Here is a 21,446-nt window from a genome sequence, read left to right as displayed (position 1 = left end):
TCCTTGGTTGCTAAAACCTTTTGAAGGTGACAGAAAAGAAGAGTTACATGTGATATAGGAATGGGGAGCCTACAAGAGCACAAAGAGTTCCTCAGCCCAGCTGAGCTGAACCCCCTAAAGCCTTGTCCTGCCAGAGCTGAGTGACTCCTCTCTCAGGCAAAGGCCCACCTAAACCTACCTCAGCCTCTCGTCACTCTCTCTGGATTCAAGACATGCAGAGATCTGGGGATAAGCCAACCCTATTATGGGGGGGTAGATCACTGATATGTGATATGAGTTGAGGGACCCCCTGTAGTCCTGCTTTCAGACTGTCAGGACGTCTGGAGTACTAATTTACACTAGGATTATTGTGATTTAGAAAATACTACCTTCTTTTCTTCCCTTTTTTCAAACCTCTGAATCTTGGTCCTCCACCTTCACTATCAGCTGACAGATGACCTTCTCACTTGAGTAAGGAAATGAACAGAAATAAAAAATGTTCCTTCACAAAATTCACCAAGCTACATCCAGGTACTCTGCCTCCATTTGGGTCCTGCATCCCACCTCTTTACAGGTAAAGGGGGTAGGGAGGGTAGGAGAATGGATGAAGGGGACTATTTTAACTAGAGAAGTCAGAGAAGGCTTCTCTAAGAAGATATTTGTGCAGAGGTCTGGCTGAACTGAGGGAGTAAGACATGGAGAAATCCGGAGAAAGAGTGTTCCTGGTAGAAGGAATGACAGAAGCAAAAGCCTGAGATGGGATTAAAGCTGGTATGTTCAGAAAACAAAACAAAACAAAACAAAACAAAAGGCTGTTGAGGCTGGAGCACAGCAAATGTGGAGAGAAGGCAGGAGATGAGGTTGGAGGAGAGGCAGATGCCTAACGGTCCAGGGACTTAGACACCATGGTAAGGAATTAGAATAAATTTCAAAGTGCGAAGGGAAGCCATTCAAAGGTTTTGAGGAGAGGAGAAATCGGATCTAACATTGTTTAAAGAATATAGCTTCTGGGGCGCCTGGGTGGCTCAGTCATCAAGTGTCTGCCTTTGGCTCAGGGCGTGATCCCAGGGTCCTGGGATCGAGCCCCGCATCGGGCTCCCTGCTCCGCTGGGAGCCTGCTTCTTCCTCTCCCACTTCCCCTGCCTGTGTTCCCTCTCTCACTGGCTGTCTCTCTGTCAAATAAATAAATAAAATCTTTTAAAAAAAGAATATAGCTTCTGCATGGAGAATGGATTATATAGGGGCAACCACAGAAGCAGAAAGACCAGTTAGGATCACAATGGCCTGAATTGGTGAGAGCAGTGAGGAACCAAAAAGTTAATAAGCTGACAGAGCTGGCACCTGCTAAACATGGGAAGTGAGGAAAAGCAAGAAATCAAAAATGACTCCTAGATTTTTGTCCTAAGGGGTCCTGGTTGGATTATAATCCTGTTCCCCTGAAAGAGGGGAAATCTGGAAGCAAAGCAGGTTTTGGCAGTAAGCGGGACACAAATACAAAAGTAAAGGATAATCCTTTTGGTGGCTGGTTAAATTCAAGATACAACCATTATAACATATATTTGTAAGGTCTGAGTATAACCACTTTACCTGTTTTATTTTCCTCATTGCACTTATTAGTAGCTCACATATGACATAATTGTTTATTGTCTGTCTCCCCCCCCCCATCAAAATGTAAGCTCCTCAAGATCAGAGATTTACCTCTTTAGTTTGCCACTATGCGCCTCAAATACTGCCTGGCTCAGGGTAGGTGCTTGTTAAAATTCTGAGGAAGAGGGGCGCCTGGGTGGCTCCATCAGTTAAGTGTCTGCCTTCAGCTCAGGTCATGATTCCAGGGTCCTGGGATCAAGCCCTGCACGTGGGGTCCCTGCTCAGCAAAGGGAGTCTGCTTCCCCCTCTCCCCTTCCCCCTGCTCATGTCCTCTCTTGAACTCTCTCAAATAAATAAATAAAATCTTTAAAACAAAAATTTTAAAAGATTTTATTTGAGAGAGAGAGCAACTGAGAGAGCATGCATGAGTGGTGGGGAGCGCAGAGGAAGAGGCAGAAGCAGGCTCCCCGCTGAGCAGGGAGCCCTATGCAGGACTCGATTCCAGGACCCTGAGATCATGACCTGAGCAGAAGGCAGACGCTTAACTGATAAGCCACCCAGGTGCCCCCTTAAAACAGTTTTTTGAGGAAGAAAGCAAGCAAGCACATGGGAGGATACTAAAAATTACACTAAAAGGAGTTAAACTACAAAATAAAGTTTTAATAAAACTTCCATGAGTGGGTAAAAAAAAAAGCTTATCCTTGGGGGTAGGAGTAGGGAAATGGAGAGACAGAAAATAAGATGGAAAGACTGTATATTTGGACTAATGCACCATTCCCATATTTATTTCTAACCAGAAGATGGGGAGGGTGTGCTGTGACTTCTCCTCCAAATCCACTTTTTTTTTTTTTTTTAAAGATTTTATTTATTTATTTGACAGAGATAGAGACAGCCAGCTAGAGAGGGAACACAAGCAGGGGGGAGTGGGAGAGGAAGAAGCAGGCTCATAGCGGAGGAGCCTGATGTGGGGCTCGATCCCATAATGCCGGGATCACGCCCTGAGCCGAAGGCAGACGCTTAACGACTGCGCCACCCAGGTCCCCCTCCAAATCCATTTCTAAAAGAGGCTCTACCCCAGGGCCTTGGGACATGCAAGGGTGTAGAGAAGAGAACTGAAGGGGGAAAATGGCACGTAGACCTGGCCACCAAGTTTAACTGTAGTTATCCTAGGATGAAAAATCTGTGCTCTGTGAACACCTATATTTCTATACATTTTACATTTTCAAATTTGGGGGCTTTTACTTTACTTCTTAAATTATACTACATTGAGTTTACTACATGGTCCTTTTGAAAATTTTCTGCCTGTCTTGGTTGAATTAAGGGGAACAAAATTTGGGGCCTGGCTTGGGTGTCTAAGTAGTAAATGGTAGAGATGATAGAGATGGCAGAGAGACAGAAGAAGGGTTAACATTCTAAGACAGAGGTAGGAAAATCTGATAGCCCACCCACCAGAGGGCATGTCCATTGTGTAACTCCCAGGGGAACTCTCTCCATTCCCTCTGAATAAAGGAAGCTTCTTCTCAGTTTCTTCTACCTCCTCCCTCGCCTTGTTTGGGGTAAAGGGGTGCAGCCCACTGCCTCCTCTCTTCCTAAAAGCCTGTCATACAGAGAAGCTTCCAGCTGCTCAGATTTTGGTATCAGCAATTGCTACCTTGTATATGGCAAAATAGGACTCTCTCAGCTCTCACCGCATCCTGGTCCCCATCCCTTTCTATCTCCTGCTGAGGGTCAAGGAAGTGACCTTCAGAGCTGGCCTCTTTGAGACTTGAATTCTTTCTCTCATGAACACATAGAGGTTCTTTTTCCAGAAAGGATGATCCTTTGTTTCTGTAGGAAGGAAAGAGAAAGGAGTCTCTTAAATACCGACTCAACTGTAGCATTTACATTTTTTTTTTTACTTTGAAGTTGGTGAGTTTTATACGAATCTACACATTTTTATAAAAAAGAAACCCAAATAAATAGCATTACCTAGCTTTAATAGTAGTTTCACTTGCAATTGCTTTGCTGCTTAATCAAACAGCTGAGTGAGGCTCTTTCAGAGTAAATGACTGCCTCACAGAGTCATCCATTGTGTCTTCCCAAGGAAGGTCTAACCGCCAAAGACAAATATGCTTTCTCCACCCCTGATGCCATAACTGGGATGTTTCCCCAACTCATAGACAGGAATCTAATCTTCCACCTCTTTTCCAGGGGGGAGCTCATATACTTAAGCCTCTAGTCTAAAATATAGGCCCTCTGGTACTCTAATATGAAATATTCTCCTTCATATCTGGGTCCCACTCTGCTAGAAGAGGTATTTGAGGACAAAACCCCTCCTTTTATTATATCCTATATAGAAATTAAATAGGATTTAAATGTTTATTATCCTAAAACCTGACCCAAAAGGTCCATGAGACTGTGGCAGTTAGGGACTGTAGAGAAACTTACTCTTTTGAAACCTAGGATGCAAGAGTGATTCTGATTCATTCCATCTTTTAAGGCCTTTGCTACCAAGTGAGTAGGGCTTAGTTCCAATACTTCTACTATCCCTCAATTTCTACTCCCATTCAAAAAGCAGCCAATTGTTAAACCACACCTCTAGGACACTGAGAAGTCCACAATGGCCAGCACCATCTCTAATAGTTATCTGTTTCTACAATTAGTCATTATTCTTTCTGCTGCCCATGGCAGCATCAAGCATCTCTAAAAGCCCTCTGCTTCTGCCACACTGCATTTATTCATCAAATTCTGAGCCTATTCAGAAAAAGGAAAAGGTACTGCATCTTACTTTGAGGCTTTTTAGGAACAGAGAATTGTACACCATACAAGCTCATTTTTCTTCTGCTTTGCTAGGTTCTTTTTTTTACTATTTTTTACTATTATCAACAGCTTTACTGAGGTGTAATTTACAGATCATAAAATTCACACCCATTTTAAGTGTAGGGATCAATGATTTTTAGTATAGAGTTGTCCAACTATCACCATGATCTAATTTTAGAACATTACTGTCAGTCTAAAAACCTCATGCTCATTTACAATCACTGTCCATTCCCAACCTAGGCCTAGCCCAACAATCTACTTCCTGTCTCTACAGATCTGCCTCTCTGGACATTTCCTATAAATGGAGTCATACGATATGCGGTCTTTTCTGTCCTCTTTCACGGAGTAGAATAGTTTTGAAGTTCATCCATTTCATAACAGTACTTCTCTTCATTTTAATCCCCAAATAATACTCCATGTATAGATATGGCACATTGGGGTTTTTTTTTATCCATTCACCAGCTGATGAATATCTAGGTTGTTTCCACTTTTTGGCTATTGTGAATAATACCGCCATGATTACTCCTGTCTAAGTCTTTATGTGGACATATGTTTCCATTTCTCCTGGGTAGGAGTTGAATTGCTGGGTCACATGGTCACTTAATGTTTTACATTTTGAGAAACTGCCAAACTATTTTCCAAAGTTGCTGTGCACCATTTTACATTCCCTGCAGCAACATCTGAGGGAACTCGTTAGTTTTAATCAGATAAACATGTTATGAAACTATTAGAGAAATCTCTTTAATTCCATAACTAGGCAACTGAGATGATTCCCTCTGTCACACACACAATAGTACATACTACCACTCTCCTTGTAACATCTCTTCACTCTGGGTATACCTACTATCCACCAAAACTAGTCCAAAATTCCATTTTTACTGCTCCAATTCCAATTAAAAATCTCCTAACCTTTCAGTTGTTAACAGTTTATTTTCTGTCTGTGCTTGTTATTTCTGAATGTGTTAGCAATTTGTTCTTTAAAAATCAGACAAAGTTGAGGCAAGTTGCCACCTCACCCAGACACAGAGGAGAGAGATGCCTGATGTCATGCCATCAGAGTGTGGTGTATGCCTCAGCACTGTTCCAGCAACTTAAAAGGATGGCAGGGGCTGGAAACACAGTCAAGTATCTTTAATGAAAAAAAGCAAAGCTATGGAATAACAAACTTACTTGTAAATAACTGATTTTTCTTCCTGCNNNGAGATTCCACAGGATGAGGAGTTCTGGTCAAAGGTTTCAAATCGAAACTACAATCATTAAAATTCGTTTTCACTTTTAACCTTTAACAAAATAACATGTGTGAGGATGTTTTGAAAACAAAACTATCTTACATTTATACAGAAATTATTGTTATACATTGACTGCTATGTATATTGTCCAAAAGACCATTGTTTCAAGCTAGTGTACATTCTTGAGTGTTTAAGAGTTACTGAAACTGGGACACCTGGGTGGTTCAGTCGGTTAAGCATCTGACTCTTGGTTTCAGCATAAGTCATGATCTCAGGGTCCTGAGATCCAGCCCTGCATCTGGCTCCCCGCTCAGTGAGGAGTCTGCTTCCCCTCTCTTTCTCCTGCCCCTTCCCCTGCTCCTGCACTCTCTAAAATAAATAAATCTTAAAAAAAAAAGATTTTCTCTCCCTCTCCGTTTGCTCCTCCCGCCTCTAAAAATTAAAAATAAAAAGATATAAGAAGGTCTAATATATGTCTAATTTGAGCCCAGAAGCAGAATGGAAAAAATGAAGAAAAAGCAGTCAAGAGATCATTGCTGTGAATTTTCATTACTGATGAAAAACAAACATAAGAGATCCAGGAAGCACAATATATATTAGTTAAATAAAAAGAAATCTGTACCTAGACACCTCTAGCAAGAGTGCAGCAAACTAAAGACAGGGGCACCTGGGTGGCTCAGTTGGTTAAGCGTCTACCTTAGGCTCAGGTCATGATCCTAGGGTCCTGGGACCAAACCCACATCGGGCTCCCTGCTCAGCAGAGAGCCTGCTTCTCCCTCTACCTCTGTCCCTTCCCCTGCTCGTGCTCTCTCGCTCACTCACTCTCTCGCTCAAATAAATAAAATCTTTAAAAAAATAAATTTTTAAAAAGAACCCTAAAGACAATGAAAAGATGTTATAAGCAGCCATAGAGAAAGGATGAAAATCAGAATGAGAGCAGACGTCTCATAAACAGTAGAAACCAGAAACAAGAAGTATATCTTTAAAGCATTAAGAGAAAATAAATATCAACATAGAATTTTGTATTCAGCAAATTATTTTTTTAAAGATTTTATTTATTTATTTGACAGAGAGAGAGACAGCCAGTGAGAGAGGGAACATAAGCAGGGGGAGTGGGAGAGGAAGAAGCAGGGCCCCAATGCGGGGCTCAATCCCAGGACCCTGGGATCATGACCTGAGCCGAAGGCAGACGCTTAACGACTGAGCCACCCAGGAACCCCAGCAAATTATCTTTAAAGAACAAGAATAAGGATATTTCAGATACACCAGAATTGAACATTAAAGGCTGAACTTCAGAAGAACAAAGTCTCCAGAACTATGGTATAAAATGGAAGCCAGATGGCAACCACACAAATTCCCTCCTTTAGGAAGCTGTCTCCAATCTCTATGTTCCTACATATATGTCTGCTAACTTCAGAGAGGAAGTTTTCTCCTGGATTCACTCAAACTAGAGATCATTTAAATTAATAAAATTATATAAACTGAACACTGAATAATTTCAATCCCAAGAAAATGATGCTTCTCCTCATTTTTAAAAATTTTTTGGAGAAGGGGGAGGGGCAGGGGGAGAGGGAGAGAGAGAATCTTAAGCAGGCTCCACGACCAGCATAGAGCCTGACACAGGACTTGATCTCATGACCCTGAGATCATCACCTGAGCCAAAATCAGGAGTCGGACACTTAATCGACTCAGCCTCCCAGGAGCCCTTTCATTTTTTTATTTCTATCCAGGATCCCACCTTTATATTTTGTTAGGCTGGGTTAAGTGTCCCTCCTCTGTGCTTCTGTAATAACTTGTACAGATCGGAATTACCACATCTGCCATTAGTAATGGAATTATCTATTCAAATAGCTATCTTCTCTATTGTATTGTGAGTACTTTAAAGGCAATTTTAACTTAATACATAAGTCTCTGATTGAATTAATTTGAAATATGGGTTGAATTGTGTCCCCCAGAAAAAATATGTTCAAGTCCTAAACTCTGATACCTGTCACTGTGACCTTATTTGGAAATAAGGTCTTTGCAAATGTAGTCAAGTTAAAATGAGGTCATAATGGATTAGGGTGGGCTCTAATCCAGTAACAGATGTTACAAGACAGAAATTGGAGGGGTGCCTGGGTGGCTCAGTCGGTTGGGAACCTGACTCTTGATTTCAGCTCAGGTCATGATCTCAGGGTTGTGGGATCAGGCCCTGTGTGGAGCTCCAAACTCAGTGCAGAGTTGGCTTGTCCCTCCCCCTCTGCTCCTCCCCTCAGCCCACTTGCACTCAAATAAATAAATAAATAAATAAATAAATAAATAAATAAATATCTTTAATTAAAAAAAAAAGGAGGGAAACTGGATACAGAAACAAGGGGAAGAAGACTATATGACAATGGAGGCAGACATTAGAGTGATAAGACGCACACCAACTAAAAAGATTTCCAGCAGCCAACAGCAGGTAGGAAAGAGGCAAGGAAGAGCCTTCATAGAAGGAATGGCACTGCTGACCTCTTGATTTTATTCTTCCAGCCCCTAGAACTGGGAGAAAATACCCAGTTTGTGGTACTTTATTACAACTGCCTTAGGAAACTAATATGTAAGATAATATTTCTCAAAACTGAGTTCCCCTCAGGGCGCCTGGGTGGCTCAGTCGTTAAGTGGCTGCCTTCAGCTCAGGTCACCATCTCAGGGTCCTTGGATTAAGCCCCACGTGAGGCTCCTTGCTCAGCAGGGAGCCTGCTTCTCCCTCTCCCTCTGTCTGCTGCTTCCCCTACTTGTGCTCTCTGTAAGATAAATAAATAAAATCTTAAAAAAAAAAAAAAAACTGAATTCCTCTCTGACTCTTCCTTTTCCCTGGCCCTCCAAATCTGGCCACCAAAATCTAAAATTCCTGTTTTATCACATTAATCTCTTCATTTCATTCCTTTTGCCACCATCCTGAGGCCTTTATCAACACAACATGGATCCTTATAAAAACTTCAATGATCTCCAGCTTCCAGTCCTATCTTATCTCTAATCTATCATATACAGCATATGCCAGATTAAAGTTTCCAGCATTTCATGCTCTCCTCAACTATCCTCAATGACTCCCCATTCCCTACATGATAAAATCCCAATTTTTAAGCTGGTATTGAAGGCTTTTACAAAATCATTCCAAACTAGTTCCACAGATTTAACCAATGAGTAGTCATCCACTCATTCATTTCACACACAAGTAGACAGTTGCAAACTGTATGATAAGTGGAAAAGTACATGTGTATCAAATGATGGGACCAAAGAGGGACTAGACCATACTGACCAGTATAAGGAGGTGGACTGGAAATATTTTACTTTAAGATTATTTTTTTAGGTTTATTTATTTAAGCAATCTCTACACCCAACATGGGGCTCAAACTCACAACCCTGAAATCAAGAGCCACATGCTCTACCAGTTGAGCCAGCCAGGTGCCCCAACTGGAAATATTTCATAGAGGAAGTGTTAAAGCGGAATTTAACAGAGTCTTGGAAACAGTGTTATCCTCAAAAAAGACTGGGCATAGAGCAGAAGACCACAGAAAGGCCCCATCAGTGGCAAAGATGCACAGGAAGAGATCAAGAGCTTCAGGTAAACAAGTGCAATGCCCTACCCATTTCCCTGGATCCTTCCATACTACAAAGCAAAAGCCCGAAGCTGCTGGGAAGAGGGAAGTAAATTCTTCCCCACCCCCCAGGACAACAAGCAAAGATATACTGCTTCTGGAAGAGAAGTAAAGGCAAAACCTGCCTGCCTGTGGAGAAGTAAGAGGTGTACACTCAGGACCAAGGCAAGGATCCAGTGCTACTAGGATAAGGATAGAAGCAAAAATCCCCTGTCCCATAGGGAGAGACAAGAAACCACTTTAGGTCCCTATTCCTATACCTATACCAAGCAGAGATCTGCTACTATTGGAAGAGGGGCAGGAAACTCACCCAAGAACATCCACACAAGAGCTTGGCTGCCACAAGGAGAAGGGAAAGGACTCTATGAACGTGCTATTCCTGAGGCCCACGCACATAGAGCATGCCTAAAACCGTGGAGGGATAAGGAAAACAGAAAAAATTCCTCTGCTCCCACTATGAGCCTAGCAATAACAAGCAATAGCAGTATACTTCTGGGAATGAAGCAAGAACACACACCCCCACACACACCTCTGTGATGCAGGCTTACAGAAATAGCCAAAAACTGGAAGGGGAGAAGGAATGCTTGAGAAAACCCTTCTGGCATACCAGCCCCCACCCTGAGCACAAGGTAACAGCAGCCCAACACTAAAGGCATTTGAAGCCTGCAGTGCACTAAAAGTAACAATAGCAATAATAATACCTAAACCCAGCTCAAGTTCTGACTAGATAAACCCAATTCTCCACACTAATGCTTGACAGAAGAAAAGGCATATCTATTTCTACACATGCTCAGTCTACGCTGTTCTACCTCTACTGCCTGATATTCAATCAAAAATGACAAGACATGCAAAAAAAAGGGCAGGGGGCAAGACAAAATAACCTCAAATATCTAGCATTTAATAAAAAATTATAAGACATGGGGGAGTGGGCAAGACAAAACATAACCCATTGTCAAGAGTTAAAGCAATCAATAGAACCACATTCGGAAATGACCCTAGCATGGGAACTATCAAAGAATTTAAAAGAACTATGACAAATATGTTAAAGAATCTAGTGGAAAAATTAACATGTATAAATGGGAGAATTTCAGGAGAAATGAAAACTATGTGGAAAAAAAAAATCAAATGGAAATGCTAGAAATAAAAATCACACCAGAGACAAAGAATTCCTCTGATGGGCTGATCAAGAGATGGGACACAGTGGTGCCTGGGTGACTCAGTCGGTTAAGCATCTGCCTTCAGCTCAGGTCATGATCCCAGGGTCCTGGGATTGAGCCCCACCTTGGGCTCCCTGCTCAGTGGAAAACTGCTTCTCCCTCTCCTCCCTGCTCATACTCTCTGTTGCTATCTCTGCCTCTCTCTCTCTCTCTCTCTCAAAATAAATAAATAAAAAGAGAGAGAGACAGAGAGAGAGGGGACACAGCTGAGGAAAGGCTCAGTGAACCTAAAGATAGGTTAGTAGAAACTGTCCAACTGAAATATGAATAAAAAAATTTTTTTTCAACACAAAAGAACAAACTAAGAGCCACAGAGCAATGAGACAATATCAAATGGTCTAACATACATATAATTGGAGTCTCATGTAGCACCTGGGTGATTCAGTCAAGCATCCGCCTTCGGCTAAGGTCATGATTCCCGGATCCTGAGATCAAGTCCCACATCGGGCTCCTTCCTCAGCGGGAAGCCTGCTTCTCCCTCTTCCTCTGCCCCACCTCTGTGCAAGTGCACTCTCTCTCTCAATCGTTTGCTCTCTCTCAAATAAATAAAAATCTTTAAAAAATAATAATATCGGTGCCTGGGTGGCTCAGTTGCTTAAGCATCTGCCTTCAGCTCAGGTCATGATCCCAGGATCCTGGGATTGAGCCCCACATTGGGCTTCCTGCTCAGCAGGGAACCTGCTTCTCCCTCTCCCTCTGCCTGCTGCTCCCCCTACTTGTGCTGTCAAATAAATAAATAAAATCTTTAAAAATAATAATTGGAATCTCAGAAAGAAAAGAAAAACAAGAATGGGGCATAAGAAATATTTGAAATGACAATGGCCTTATATTTTCCAAAAAAATAATGAAAGATATCAAACCACAGATACAAGAATCTCAGAGAACCCTAAGCAGGATAAACAGAACGTGGGGGGGGGGGGCACCTAGACACAGACATAATCTAGCTATTGAAAAGCAAAGAGAAAAATCTTGAAAGTGCCCAAGAAAAAAGAAACATCAAAAACAGGAACAAAGAATTACAGATTTCTCATTGAAAAATAAAAATTTTTTAAAAATCAGAATGATGACATGTATACCACTGTCTCATGAAGTTTCCAAATTCCAAAATGTTCCATAATTTCTATTATATTAACCATTACCTGCTCCTTTTACAAAATTCACTTTCTATGTAGGTTGTAGGCAGCTTAAGCCACTCATTTGGAGTCATAAAGTGCCTTGAATTAGAAATTCTTGGGAATCTGGAATGCAGTTTGGCCTCTTCGATCTCTTTAAATTCTTTTATTGTATATATTTTGCCTGCAGGAAGATTAGTAACCTAAATTAGCACCCTTAAATGCAACTCCCATTGCTCTTGGGTTATGAAATCATATAACAATTAGGCACTAAGTACCAGTCTCACACTGAAGAAGAGTTCTTTTTTCATCATCTTTATCATATTGTGCCTTTTTCAAAGGGTCACGAAATGGTGGAATGGTAACCTACAAGAAAAGCATGTCTTTTGAGGACAGGTTCGCAGGTCTTTTTCAGTCTATCCTAAGCATCTATGTAGGCCAGAAGAATCAAGAATGTAGTATCTACAAACTACTTTAGTGTAACCATTATATATTTTTAACACTTTACAAAGAAATGAGGGTACTCCAATACATCTCTTAGCAAGGCCCTCTGGTCATGGCTAGCTCTTGTTTTAATAGCTTTTTCAGATCACTGTGGATATTCTTCTTAGACACTCTACACAAACTCAGTAAGTGGTAGTTTCTTAAAGGTTATGATGTGCAATCTGAAACTATATCAATAAATTATTCAAATTCAAGTACATTAAAATCCATTGGCTATCCTGAACTTTGAATGGATCTTTTATCTATGTCATGGGTTGATTTGGAAAAAATTGTATTGCTGAGTTACATGAGATCTTCCAAATGTTAATATATTTAATTATGCTATAATCACATTCATTAAAATCATTACCTCTCATCAGAAAAGTCTAAGAGCACTGGGAAGCTGTCATACTCATGACAGTGAGTATTTTCCCAAAATTCAAATTTTTTGCTTGAAAGCTCACATTTTACTGTTAGCAACAAATATTGTCAGTTGTTTTTCATGAAGTGACAGATGTACTTCATTCATTTCCAGAAAATGTCTGCCAAATATCCAACACTTAATAACCACAGTTTGTAAGATATTCTTTCAAGTAAAAATGGTGTACCATTAAAAAAAATTTAACCAGGATAGCTCACAATTCATGCACTCATGCTGCATTTCAGTAGCAGCAGAAATGCTCTTTGCATACCTCCCATTTCATCACACAGAATATTCAAAAGATGTGTACTCAGGAGCAAGATTTAATAAAATTAACAATGTTTAATGTTTGATCAAGGACAAACTTCAGTGAAATTGAACTCTACTGTGAATGCATGGCAATAAAGAATATAATGACAACCAATATGATTTGGTGACACTGACTTAAGCAGTTCTAAGGTACCAGCAGCTTTACCCACCATTGCTTTTGCACCATCAGAGCAAATGTCAACAATATGAAAAAGGCAACCGATATGTGGCACTATTATGAAAATACTTGGCCTAACGGACCCCTAAAAGGGTTCCAGGTTTCTCAGAGGTCTATATTCCTCACTTTGAGAACTGCTGCTATAACTTCAAAGTGCTCAGCTGAAGAGGCAGCCACCTATCAGCTTCATTTAGAAGGACAGCATGGTAAAAGAACTGCAATTTTGACACAAAAAGATCTGGTTTCAGGGCCACCTGGGTGACTCAGTTGGTTAAGCCTCTGACTCGTTATTTCAGCTCAGGTCATGATCTCAGGGTCATGAGATCCATCCCTGAGTTGGGCTCCACATTCAGTGGGGAGTCTGCTTGAGATTTTCTCTCTCCCTCTCCCTCTGCCCCTCCTCCCCTTGGGGTAAGCATGCTTGCGCTCTCGCTCTCTCTCAAATAAATGAAGTAAATCTAAAAAAAAAAAAAAAAAAATCTGGTTTCAAATCCCAGTTCTGCCCCTTACTAGTTATGTTACTAGCTAGTTTATATAAGGCTCTAGCTGTCAACATCTCAGTTTAACTTTCACCTATTAAAATAGAGACAATATGGGGCGCCTGGGTGGCTCAGTCGTTAGTGCCTGCGTTCAGCTCAGGGCGTGATCCCAAAACGCTGGGATCAGGCTCCTCCGCTGGGAGCCTGCTTCTTCCTCTCCCCCCCCCCCCCCCCGCTTGTGTTCCCTCTCTCGCTGGCTGTCTCTCTCCGTCAAATAAATAAATAAAATAAAATAAAATAAAATAAAATAGGGACAATAACACATGCATACAACCCAATTTGGCAAAACGAAAAACAAAAAATCTGCTTTGTCTGCAAATGCCATTAGCTTAAAATGTCTATGACTCAAGCTAGGTCTATGACTCAAGGATTTTAATTTTAATAATATTCACTATTAGCAAAAGTGTGGGAAAATGGACTCTCTTGTGTGGGTACAAATTTATATAACCATCCTGGAGGACAATTTGGCAATATAAATCATTCAGCAATTCTACTTATAGCAACTTATCCAAGGAAAATCTTACGAAATAAATAGTTACAGGGAAGTTCATCATAATGTCATTTATAACAGCAACAAGTCAAAAAAAATCTAGATGTTCACAGTAGGGAATAGGTTAAAAAAGTGATGGTATAGCAAGATACCATATATAGTTAGAAACACATCTATGCTCTGCTATTTATGCCTGTGTGACTCTGGAAAAGTAACTTAACCAATTTATGTCTCACTTGCCTCATCTTCAAATTACATCATGTGGTAGCAGTGAAGAGGAAAATAAATAAATAAAAGTCCTAACATTTGGTTAAGCCTCAGTGCAAGTTATCTTTTTTTTTTTTTTGAGATTATTTGAGAGAGATAGATAAAGAGGGAGAAAGGGAGAGAGTGGGGAGAGGGACGGAGGGAGAGGGAGAGAGAGAATCTCAAGCAGACTCCCCACTGAGTGCGTAGCCCAAATCGGGGCTCAATCTTAGGACCCTGAGATCATGACCTGAGCAGAAATCAAAAGTCAGAGGCCTAACCAACTGAGCCACCCAGGCACCCCAGCTGTTATTAATAGAATACTATGCAGTGTTTAAAATTATGTATTTACATTTATTGACAAAGAAAGAAGCAAATCATAGAACTATTGAGGAAAAAATGCAAATTATAAAACATAATGTGTGTTACACCAATTTGGAAAATAAAAACGTGTATATACATCTATATAAAGAAAGTAGTCTTGGCTATCCCCAAGGATATACAGAAAAATGTTAATAAGTTCATTCTGTGTAATGAAATTGTGAGGTTGTTTTGTTTTAAGATTTTACTTATGTATTTGAGAGAGAGACAGAGAGCATGAGCAGGGGGAAGGAGGCAGTGGGAGAGGGAGAAGCAGACTCCCCACTGAGCAGGGAGCCCCACACAGGGCTCCATCCCAGGACCCTGAGATCATGACCTGAGCCCAAGGCAGACGCTTAACCAACTGAGCCACCCAGACGCCCCTGTGAGTGGTTTTTTAATTCTTTATTTAAAAATAGATTTTTGGGGGGGCACCTGGGTGGTTTAGTCGGTTAAGCATCTAACTCTTGACTTCAGCTCAGGTCATGATATCAGGGTTGGGAGATTGAGCCCTAGGTTGGGCTCCATGCTGGGCATGGAACCTGATTAAGATTCTCTCTCTCCAAAAAGTTTTTTTCATGTATCATGAAAAATGTATTACATTTGTAACAAAATTTTAAAAGTCTATGAAATTCTTAAATATCACCTATTACCCAATTATTATACAGTATTTTCAAATTTTATAGAGGTTTAATTTACTTTGGACTTTGGCTTTTTTATTCCTTTCTGAGATATGGAGATGGGAAACTATTGTTACTGAGTTCTTAGGGAATCACTAAAGAACTACCTATATGTTAGGGCTACTCAGAATAACCAACCACATAAAACCAAAAATAAGAAATCTATCCTACCTTCAGAAAATTCGGGTCCTCTTTGCTCATATAAAAAGGATCATACTCTTTTGGATCATAATGTTCTATAAATGCATTTCCCTATAGGAAGGAAATAAAACTACAGATAACAAGAGGTACACAATTGATTTTGAGCATAACAGGACTCAAGAGTCACATAGTTCATCTTCTGCTTCAAAACAGCATCAATGACAAATGCAAAGGGGAAGAGAAGACCAAATTTGAAATTAAACTGAATGTAGCCAAGTAATAACTATTACAGTGACTGAAGGAATCTACTTAAAATTTACAAGAATAATGAATGTTGGAAAACTAACAGATTTGGGAATTTGTTTTTAAATGCTTACTAGCCAAATATCTCAGATCTCTTAGAAATGCCAAAATATTTTACAGCTTTGTAAATAACTGAGTTCTAGAAAACTATATATAGATATCCTGTAGAGTCCAAATTTAATTGGTATATAAAATTAATAATTACATTTAAAAAGCAAAGAAAACTGATTGTGATGTACACATTTAAATCCAGACCTAACCCTCTTCCCTCCATCCTTTCCATGTGCCCTGGATTTAAGAACAGTACATGCTATAACAGAGTAGAGATTATACATATACAGAGTTAGAAGGGCAGGCTGTTTGGATGATTATAAAGATAATCATAGTTTTAAACCAACTGAAGAAAGTATCAAATGACCTCTTGGTACCTTTTTATTTACATGTTTTAAAAAACCATCTAATTCTTCTTGTCTCCTTTTTTTAATCTTCTTATATGAACAAACTTTTTCTATAATTTTCTTCTGGAGAGGATGTGCCACATGGTCAGCCCATCTTTTATGTAACATCTCTTTTCTTCTTGCCTTTAAGAAGTCATGATGTTGTAAATACTTATCTAGCTCCTAATAAACAATGATGGAAAAGGCAATTACCTTAAAGCTCATTTACAGTCCTAAGAATAATCCACAGAGTCATTCATTAATTCAATCATTTATTTGGCTTCTACTGGGTGACACACACTATACTGGAATTAGTGAATAATATGTAGATAAATCAGACAACATGCCTGCTCTCCCTGGAGAGACAGACTACAAAACAAATATACAAGAGAGGGACAATATAGCAAAATACACACACACACACACCCTAGAAACAGACACTCAGATACTTGCACATCAATGTTCATAGAACCATTATTCACAATAACCAAAAAGTGAAAACCCAACTGTCCATTGACAGATGAATGTATAAATAAAATGTGGTATATACACAAAATGGAATATTAGACAGCCATAAAATGGAATGAAGTTCTGACACATGCTTCAAAATGGATGAATCTTGAAGACAATATGCTAAGTGAAATAAGCCAGACACAAAAGAACAAGTATTGTAGGATCCCACTTATACGAAATTATCTAGAATAAGCGAATATTCAGAGACAGAAAATAAATTAGAGGTTACTAGAGGGAACTCTGGGGTCCTTTAAGTAATGGGAAGTCATTACTTAATGTGTATAAAGTTTTGGCTGGGGTGATGAAAGTTTTAGAAATAGAAATAGATAATGGTGGGGCGCCTGGGTGGCACAGCGGTTAAGCGTCTGCCTTTGGCTCAGGGCATGATCCCGGCGTTATGGGATCGAGCCCCACATCAGGTAAAAAAAAAAAAAAAAAAAGAAATAGATAATGGTGATGATTTCACAACATCCATCTTTTGGAAATAGTGATGATGGTTGTACAACATGTGAATGTAAGTAATGTCACTGAACTGTACATTTAAAAATGGTTAAAAATAGCGAAGTTATAATATACATATTTTACCACAATGGGAAAAAATGACTAAATTTTTCTTTTTAATTCCTACAGTGGGAGACACTTGGGATGGGCCTTAAAGGATGAAGAATGATCTAGGAAGAGAAGGAATGAGAGAATGTGGAAGAAGTATATTCTATGGAGGGAAAAAAAAAAGACAAGAGTGAAGAGGCAGAAGTATAATACAACCTGGATGAAATGGCAAACAGCTGGTAAAGAAAATGACTGACGTAGACTATGAACTAAAACTTCTTATCCAAGACGTATCCACCTTTCATCTAGCAAATGAAATTATGTGATTACTACAATCAACAACATGAAACTCAAAATGAATAAATAAATTAATTAATTAATTACTAAAAACCAAGAACCCTGAGAGCTTCTCTGGGCTCTATCCCTCCCTAGCTTCAGGTCATAGCACTCTTCAACCATTCTAAATGAATAGCTCCTTTCCTTTGTAAACAACTCTAAAGAAAATTTTTCTTTACAGGTTACCCACTCCAGTGTTTACATGGACATTCATCTTGTTTTATAATTAAGCCTATCCTGTTACAGTTAAAGCCTTCCTCTTACCTATGCATACCTGTGTAGTAATTGGTCAGTGTGGTCCAGTAACAGCTCTTAAAACTCTTAAGAATACACACTGACGCCACAGAAGCCCCACTAGATGAAAGAACGGATTGGGGGAAAGCTCTTACATAAAGGTATCTGTGAAAGAATCCCCACAAAGTATAAAAAGAGAATAAGTCAATTAAAACAATCTCAGAGATCTCTTAAGGTTAATCCTAGGGGCTAATGAGCGTTTGTATAGTGATGATGCACTACACCTAAAATGGACAAATAAAATTTAATTTGTAATTGTAACACAGTCTGTAGTCAATTCTTACCTTAATTACATAACTTTCTCTATATAATATTGATTGAATAGCTGCATCAATATCTTCTTTAGCTAATGCCTAAAATGACAAAATGAAATTTTGAAAATCAAATCTTAAAAAAAAAAAATCAAATTATTGGGGCACCTAGGTGGTGCAGTCAGTTAAGCATCCAACTCAGTTTTGGCTCAGGTCACAATCTCAGGGTCCTGAGATCAAGCCCCGTGTCAGGCTCTGTACTCCGCACAAAGCCAACTTCAGTTTCTCTCTCCATCTCCCTCTGCCCCTCCCCGCCCCCATTCTCTCTAAAACCAAAAACCAAAAAATTTTAAAAATCAGATTATTAATACTGTCTGGACTTGCTTTTATGTGACAGACATATCCCTAGAAAGTTCTCTGTAAATACAATTTTTCTACTTCAAATCATATCATCAACTACTTTTTTTTGGTAAGATTTTTTATTTACTTATGTGTGAGAGAAAGAGAGTGGGGAGAGAGAAAGCACAAGAGCGAGGAGGGTCAGAGGGAGAAGCAGACTCCCTACCGAGCCAGGAACCCTCATCAAGTACTTCTTAAAGGGTATTTGAATTTTTCTGCCATTTACTATAGCTCATTCAAGGGCAAAAAATAACTCAGATCACAGACATTTTGAGTCTCAGCATGGTCAAACGACTTTCCCAGAGTCGCATGGTAAATAGAACCCATCTTTTTTTCACGTTTTATAAAATGCTTTTACCTTTATGAGTTAAATAAAATAGAATCAGGCCTCTATTTGAATTCATTCAGTCATTAGTGAATTCTACTTTAACTCATTTAGTCATTATAGCTTCAAATAATAAATTTATATACAAGTCACATTTTCAAATCTTTTTAAAGATATATTTGCAAGAGAGCACACACAAGTATGGTGGGGAGGGGTTGGGGAGGGGAGGAATCCCAAGCGGACTCCCTGCTGGGCGCGAAGTCCAAAGCAGGACTCTCTCGCAACCCTGTGATCACAACCTGAGCTGAAATCAAGAGTCAGACACTTAACCAACTGAGCCACCCAGGCACCCCACATTTTCAGATTTTAAAGCACATAATCTTCAGGAAATAGTTCATAACATTAATTTTTTCCACTTGTATAACAAATCTTGCATAAATACCCACCAGAAAATACAAGAGCTTGTAAACCTGTCACTAAATTGTACACTTAAAAATAGTCAAAAATAGCAAACTTTGATGCTATGTATATTTTACCACAATGGAAATACGATTAAATTTTTTTAACTTCCCTAAGTGAGGGACATTTGGGATGAGCCTTTGAAATCTTCTCACAATTGCACAAAAACAAAATATTCTCAAATTAACAGTCATTGGAAGTAGTTGGCTTCAGTTCCACCAGTTTTCAGAACAGATGAGTAAAATCTCAAAATCCAAGAACTAACCTTCCCAAGGATGGTTAATACCCAAGGAAATATAAGAGTCACGGGAGTTAAGCAACAACCAGAAGCCTAGAAAATCCCGCACTGAGTCAGAATTTAAACTCAAATATAGGGGCACCTGGGTGGCTCAGTTGGTTGAGCAACTGCCTCCAGCTCAGGTCACGATCCCGGGGTCTTCGGATAGAGTCCCATATGGGGCTCCCTCTGTTCTGCGGGGAGCCTGCTTCTCCCTCTCCCTCTGCCTGCCATTCCCCCTGCTTGTGCTCTCTCTGTCAAATAAATGAATAAAATCTTAAAAAAAAAAAATTAAAAAAATTAAAAACAAAACAAACTCAAATATACCTAACTCCAGATTCATTTTCTTTGTTCTTTCTGTCTCACAGAGTTGCTATTCCTGGCAAATCTGTTGTTCTCAAAACCAAGATGGGTACTGAATTAACATTCTAGACAAAAATATAAAAAACAACAATCTGAAGACACTGGAGACTGACCAAAAGCAGAGAAAAACAAGAACGTAGTCAACGCTTGGAAAAAGAGAATAACATTGGTGTGAGTTTTCAGTTTTTACGGACTTCTGTCTTAGTGCAGGCCTCCATCAGAGCTAAAGGTAAAGGCTCAAACTCAGAAACATGAAGTTTTATAGAATTCAAGAATTAGAAGACAGGGGCACCTGGCTGGTCAGTCAGAAGAGCATGCAACTCTTGATCTCAGGGTTGTGAGTTTGAGCCCCATGTTGGGTGTAGAGATTACAAAAAATAAATAAACTTAAAAAAAAAAAAAGAAAAAAAATTAGAAGACAGGGTTCAGGACAACCATAGGAGCTGGAAAGTCAAAAGAGAAATACCTGAAATGAGAAAGCCATAGAGGAGATGCCACCAATTTTACAAATTAACTGACCGAATCTCTGGCGGATCCTTGAACTATGTATGTACAAGGCAAACTTCTTTGGAAAACAGTTTGGCAGTTTCATAAAGAAGTTAAATTCACTTACTATATGACCCAGTCATTCCACAACTAGATACCCAAGAGAAACGAAAGCGTATGTCCATGTAAAGACATATACATCAGTGTTCCTTACAGCTTTATTTGTAATAGCCAAAAAATGCAAATGACCCAAATTTCCATCAGCAGGATGGACAAACTAGGGTATAGCACTCGGCAAAAAAAAAAAAAAAAAAGGAATGAAGTACTGATACATGCTACGTGGATGAATTGCAAAATAATTATGGTGAGTGAAAGAAGCCAGACAAAAGGAATACATGTTAAGATTACATTTGCATAAAATTTTTAAAATGCTAAATAGTGTAGTGACAGAAAAAAAAATCAGTGATTGCCTTGAGGGTAGGCAAGGAGGGAAGGATGACAAAAGGGACACAGGAAGGAAACTTTGGGAATACTGAATATTCACTCTCTTGATTGTGGTGATGGTTTCATGTGTGCATACATACATCAAAATTTATCAAACTGTACACTTCAAATATATGCAGTTTACTGCGTTACCAGTTATACCTTAATAAAGCTGTTTAGAAAAAAAATTACAATAGTTTCTAAAAATACAGCAAGAGTTAAAAGTGCTTCAGGAGAAACTTTATAACTTTGTTATATAGGAAATGTAATCAATTGCCTATGATTCCACGTTAAAAAGCTAGAAAATGAATAGCAAACACAAAGTTAGAACGAATGGAATTACAAAGGGCAGAAATGAAATAGAAAACATAGAAAAAATATTAAGCACAAGCCACTTCTCAATGCAACTACCCAAATACAAACTTCAAAATGCCATACTACTGTTACCTCCATAAAAGAAAGTCGCTGAGGTTTCAACCATTCTTTCGAGCTCGTGGGCTTGTGAAGCTTGTCACTTATCAGATCATCACTGTCTAAATTTCTCATTGTGATCACAAAAAACAGAGCTCCTAGAAAAACTT

At 39.3% G+C, this 21,446-nt stretch overlaps 1 protein-coding gene across 1 annotated transcript in view; it reads right to left on the bottom strand.

Moving 5' to 3' along the window:
* FAM228B (family with sequence similarity 228 member B) overlaps window positions 1-21,446 on the bottom strand; it is a 65,021-nt gene that overhangs the window by 20,642 nt on the left and 22,933 nt on the right. Inside the window, 9 exon segments of the mRNA XM_040622952.1 lie at window positions 3,218-3,393; window positions 5,536-5,567; window positions 5,570-5,645; window positions 11,571-11,727; window positions 11,822-11,909; window positions 15,421-15,501; window positions 16,122-16,313; window positions 18,107-18,175; window positions 21,313-21,443. Of these exon segments, the coding sequence (XP_040478886.1) occupies window positions 3,218-3,393; window positions 5,536-5,567; window positions 5,570-5,645; window positions 11,571-11,727; window positions 11,822-11,909; window positions 15,421-15,501; window positions 16,122-16,313; window positions 18,107-18,175; window positions 21,313-21,411 (970 nt within the window). The 5' untranslated portion in view covers window positions 21,412-21,443.

Source organism: Ursus maritimus, unplaced genomic scaffold (genome assembly GCF_017311325.1).
Source record: "Ursus maritimus isolate PB19 unplaced genomic scaffold, ASM1731132v1 scaffold_6, whole genome shotgun sequence".
NCBI classification, from domain to species: Eukaryota; Metazoa; Chordata; class Mammalia; order Carnivora; family Ursidae; genus Ursus; species Ursus maritimus.
Note: the sequence above shows the minus strand (reverse complement) of the source record. Positions and strands in the feature narration are given on the sequence as shown.